A 5942-nucleotide genomic window follows, 5' to 3' on the forward strand; every position below is an offset into this window, starting at 1 on the left:
ATCCTGCCTGCTCATGAGCCTAATATCTCTCCTGGCCAAGGTGCAAATTCCCCTTTGCTTGAAGGGTTTGTATACTGAGTGGTAGGCAACCAAAACACCATTTGAGGACGGAGCAGCCCGATACAAGATGTCTTCACAGTGAACAGTGAAGGAATATAAGGGTGGAAGAGCAGGGGCGTCACAAAAGCTTTCTCCACAGTTTATACGTTGGTATGAGTTCACATAGGTATAGGTGTGTGTGATGGCGTGTTGATGATAGTTCAGTGAGCAATGCTGACTCGTAACCCTCTGTGCTCAATGAAAGGACTTCTCTCCAATGTGAATTCTCTGGTGACGTTTGAGGTGACTAATCCGGCTAAATCTTGTCCCACACTGATCACAGTGGTAGGGCTTCTCTCCTGTATGAATTATTTGGTGTCTTTTTAGACCACTGCTCTGGCTGAACCTTTTCCCACACTGCTTACAGTGGTAGGGCTTCTCCCCTGTATGAATTCTTTGGTGCACTTTGAGGTAACTAATCTGGCTGAACCTTGTCCCACACTGGTCACAGTGGTAGGGCTTCTCTCCTGTATGAATTCTCTGGTGACGTTTGAGGAGACTAATCCAGCTGAACCTTGTCCCACACTGGTCACAGTGGTAGGGCTTCTCCCCTGTATGAATTATTTGGTGACTTTTGAGATGACTGCTGCTGCTGAACCTTTTCTCACACTGGTCACAGTGGTAGGGCTTCTGCCCTGTATGAATTATTTGGTGTTGTTTGAGTTGACTGCTGTGGCTGAACCTTGTCCCACACTGGTCACAGTGGAATGGCTTCTCTCCTGTATGAGTTCTCTGGTGATATTTGAGAATAACTACGCGACTGAACCTTTTATCACACTGGTCACAGTGGAAGGGTTTTTCTCCTGTATGAATTCTCTGGTGACATTTTAAATCATTGCTATCTCCGAACCTTTTCCCACACTGGTCACAGTGGTAGGGCTTCTCCCCTGTATGAATTCTCTGGTGACGTTTGAGGTGACTAATCCAGCTGAACCTTGTCCCACATTGGTCACAGTGGTAGGGCTTACCTCCTGTATGAGTTCTCTGGTGATGTTGGAGAATAACTACAAGACTGAACCTTTTATCACACAGGTCACATCGGAAGGGTTTCTCTCCTGTATGAATTATCTGGTGAAGTTTGAGACTACTGCTATGGCTGAACCTTTCCCCACACTGGTCACATTGGTAGGGCTTCTCTCCTGTATGAATTCTCTGGTGCCTTTTGAGATGACTGCTTCGGCTGAACCTTGCCCCACACTGGTCACAGTGGTAGGGCTTCTGCCCTGTATGAATTATTTGGTGTCGTTTGAGTTGACTGCTTTGGCTGAACCTTGCCCCACACTGGTCACAGTGGATTGGCTTCTCTCCTGTATGAATTAGTTGGTGTCGTTTGAGATTACCGCTATGGCTGAACCTTTTCCCACACTGGTCACAGTGGTAAGGCTTCTCCCCTGTATGAATTCTTTGGTGCAGTTTGAGGTGACAAATCCGTCTGAACCTTTTCCCACACTGGTCACAGTGGTAGGGCTTCTCTCCTGTATGAGTTCTCTGGTGTATTATGAGTGTCTTGCTGCTGAGGAAGTTTCTCCCACACTGGTAACAGTAGGTATGTTTCTTCACAGCTAATTGAGCAAGATGTACATCTGGGATGGAGAGTGAGGGGAGATAAGGAAATCATTCATGAAAAACATAAAAACTTTTCAAATAGCACCCAAGCTATTTTCTATTGCCAAATGATAGAGTTCTACTTATATATTTTCAAATTGATCTAGAACAAGAGTCTGTTTCATCCAGCAGTTATCCAGTTAATACTGTATATTTAATATACAGGGCAGCAACAGCAACTGCCATGCCTGGATTAGCGATCGGTAGATTGGGGCCGATACCCAGCCTGCCTGGTGACTGATTTGATTTGTCGATTGTGATTATTATGCAATTGGAAATTACACTTAGAATTAGGACCGGTATCTATATCAAACTCATAGACTGGTAGCTATCAGTAGTTGACTAGTGTGGTAGGTAATGTATACACGGGTGGATACTGTAGGTTTTTGCTTTTGCTTCAGCACTTTCCTGCCGTGAAACGATTAGTCATTAAGGTCATCAATCCACTCCCCTTGCAACGTGATTGGTCAAAACATCCTCAATCCACTTTCCTTAACAAAGCATGTGCCCGGATCACATCTCAGCTGAACACTTAAAATATGCCAGTCTTAAACTTGTTCCTCTTCTTGCTCTATGTCTTACTAGTTTCCTTTATCATGGTGTTTTTTTTTTGCCACGTTATCTGTGCTACTTGTGCCAGTCATTAAGGATAAAGCGGGACAATTAACTCATTGAGTGCCATTAACGTGTTTCACGTGTTTTTACCGCTATGGCTCAACGTGCCAATGACGTGTTTGACGTGTTTTTGAAAAATGAGTAAAAAAAAAAAACTTTTTTTTTTTGCAAAACATGTCCAGAACCCAAAATATCATCATCTGAAGATTTGCAGCTCCATCCACTCCTTGTTTAATTTAGAAATGAAAAAGGCTGTATCTCGCTTCCTAAGCACTTTTTGTTTTCTGTGAAAAAAACTCTGGCACTGGGACAACATAATATAGAAATCATTTTTGTTTATTCGTTTTTGTTCTTTTACATACTCATAGGTAGTAAAATTGAGTGCCAGAATTGCCAAACGTTTTTTTAAAAAGGCACTCAATGAGTTAATGACATGGAATTAATAGAATGCGCTCCAAAGTGCTGGAGAAAATTCTGTTGAACAGGCAGGAAATGTATATTACTACAACAGACAACCAGTTTGTTTTTTAAAGGAAAACACGGCAAAGATGTGTATTTTTGCTTTAAAAGACATTATAGCTACATATAGAAGTGTTTTATTGATGCTTCTAGAGCATTTGATATACTGAATCATTTAAAATTATTTGATCAAATGCCCTACATAATTAGGATTTTAGCTGTTTTGGTTTGCACATCATATGCAGGTGAAGTGGGGCAATAGCGTTGCATACAAGGATGCTTTGTGGTTGCTGGTGAGGGTACCAAGATGGCACATCGCTAGCCGGCCTGTTTGTTCACTTGGGGGTGCCTACCTGTCAAGCCCTTTTAAGACATTTTATGTATAAATTGTCGTTTAGAAGAGTCTGACAACTGTGTTATTGTGATTTTAACTCATTCAATCAATTGACAATAACTATGGAACCCCCCCATGTTCTATGATTTTTCAAAGGTTAGTGAAAACACTCGGAAATCACTGGCAAGGTCGGCGGTAGATAATGTTTTATTCTGGCAGTTTAATGAGTTCATCAACCCTCTGAAGAGGTCCAATTGGTTCTCTTCCATGATTTGGAGACATTGGCGCAACAGCCTCTACAGACTGTGAGCATATTATGTGGGCTAGTAGGTTGGACTGATTTTAGGTTTTTCTTTTTTAATTAATTATTGTTTGTGTATTTTGTCATTTGGTATCCGATATGGACCTTGAGTCTGAATTTCAGACTCTGAAATAAAGATTGAATTGAATTACTATGGTTTATCAAACCCTGTACTAATGTTAATGTTCCTGCATAATCTCCCGTATCTGACGGACATGTCTAAATGTTTACCATGTCTTACATGTGTGTCATCTCACCCTTTGGTTGTCATCGAGTGAATTCATTGTTCAGTCACACCCATCAAGAAATGATTGCATATGAAAACAAAAATCTATATTTACATCATAATTTATCTGTAACAGATCTTGTGGAAATAAATTCAAAACAGGAAGGGAAGAACTTTCAATATTTCTCATTTCTCACTGTTTTTTTCCCCTCTTCCTTTTGTTAATAAAAGGGACAACCAACATGAGCTGACCAGCACAACCACAATCTGATACTGTTGTACTGGGAGCTGACCAGTACAGCCAAGGTCTAAACCACCAGTAAATAAAACTGTACACACCTATCCTGTACAACTTTACCACAGGATTCAGGTTTGCACCTCCACGTCTCTGGTCCATCCCTTGCTGTTCCTCTGACAATGTTGAATATGTTTTGGAGGCCATCTCTCTTGATAGCGAAGACCTCCCTTTGTGGTGGTCTGTGGAAATCACCAGCAGAAAATACTTGTTAATAATTCAGAAACTGTACATTTTAATCTAATCAAACTGTTGCAGAATGCTGTGATCCAGCGTAAATGCTTTAATCCTCTATAATGGAGATGTTTATAGCTCAGCCTGCAAAATGAATGTAGGGTGTAGGAAGTTGAACATCTGCATGTTCTCCCCGTGTTCCCTAGGATAGGTACCCTGACAAAAACATGCAGTAATCCTGGTCACACTATACTGCCTCCCCTTGGCCAGCTGGGGCGCCTGATGGAGGGGAAAGGAACTGGTTGGAATAACGTGTTCCTTCCACGCGCTACGTCCAACCAGGGAAACTCTCCCCTGTCAAGTGACAAGAAGGTCAGTTGGCTCTCATGCATTGAAGGAGGCATGAGCTCGGCCCTGGCTAGGTTGGCAGAGGGAAGGTAGTGCCCAGGATTACATAGACAATTGGCACTGGGTGGAAACAATGGGGTTACAAAACCGTGGGATAAAAATTTAAGAGGAAGTTGAACATCAAAATATGGTTCATGAGTTGGTCAAGTTCTATGTGTTTGTGTTTTCACCCAGACTTATTCCTGCATGAGGAAATGATAAAATAAAAAAAAAGATTCAAAGAGGCAATGATTGTCAGGCAAAATCCCTCAACAGTGACACCCGCAGGCATAGATTTCTTTTTTTCATTGCAGTTGAAAAGGCTTTAGAAATGTGAGAGAAAAACACCTGCCAGTGGATTTTTTTGTTAACACTTTTTATACACGTTTGAAGGACCATGACAAAGACTTTTAAGGTGTGGTAAAACTGAATGTCATGAAACCTTTAAGAAATCCAGAAGAGGTGATTTAGACACCAAACTCTTACAAACTGAATCTAGATGGATTTTTCACTTGATTGATTGATTGATTGAATTTGATTGAAATTTTTATTAGGCAAAAGAATGTAAAACAACACAGTTACATTTATAATGCTTTTGTCTAAAAGGTCCGGCCAAAAAAGTCCTTGCGGGCTTGTTTCCATTGGGGTCCTTGAATTAAATTCATGGACATATATAGTAGCTTACAGTCTGTTAACCCGGGTGGCATGAATGACCTTTCCCTCCAGTGCTACCTATTAAATATGAACCCTGTAGTTATCTTATGTTGTACTATATTGTCAAATTTATTTAAAAAAAAATGCAAATGTTTCTCAAATGTTTTTCTCAAATGTTTATCAAGAGAATGCTGACATGACTGGATGTGTAAACTGTTTGTGTAGTGAACTTCATGATTCAAATGTAACACAGTATAACCCTGGTTTTGCTGTCTGCAATGATCTGTCCACGCCCCGCCACCGTAACCATGGTAATGACCTTGAGTAGTGATCCTCAGCACCTGAGCTGAGGTATGAGACGTATTGTCTTTTATTGCTACAAAATAAATGATAAAAAATAAATTCTACATGCATAAATAATAATTAAAAAATATTTTTAAAAATTAAAAGATCGGGAAAAATAGGGATCGGCAGATACTCAAAATCAAATGATCGGGATCGGATCGGGAGCAAAAAAACTTGATCGAGACATCCCTAAAAAATATTAAAACATTTTCTAAAAAAGCAGCTTTTAAAATAGGGCTCAATTGGCAATGTATGTTTTATAATAATAATCTTCATCTGTAAATTAACTAGAAACTAAAGATGTCAAATAATTGTAGTGGAGTAAAAACTATAGGCTAACTATAGGGGGTAGAAGTACAAAGTATAAAGGCATGACAAGTAAAAGTACCTCAAAATGTATTCAAGTTCAATACTTGAGTAAAAGTACTTTGTTTCTTTCCACCCCTAC

General features: G+C 40.2%; 1 protein-coding gene across 1 annotated transcript; it reads right to left on the reverse strand.

Annotated features, from left to right (window-relative positions):
* Positions 1-294: 294 nt before the first annotated feature.
* LOC311061631 (uncharacterized protein) lies at positions 295-3697 on the reverse strand (the record flags this gene model as incomplete). The annotated part of the gene is made up of 3 exons (XM_084080323.1): positions 295-801; positions 910-1083; positions 3671-3697. 3 exons carry the CDS (start codon positions 3695-3697, stop codon positions 295-297), a joined length of 708 nt encoding a protein of 235 aa, XP_083936449.1.
* Between the last annotated feature and the right edge of the window lie 2245 nt (positions 3698-5942).

Source organism: Gymnoscopelus microlampas (assembly GCF_963454915.1).
Source record: "Gymnoscopelus microlampas genome assembly, chromosome: 15".
Lineage (NCBI taxonomy): Eukaryota > Metazoa > Chordata > Actinopteri > Myctophiformes > Myctophidae > Gymnoscopelus > Gymnoscopelus microlampas.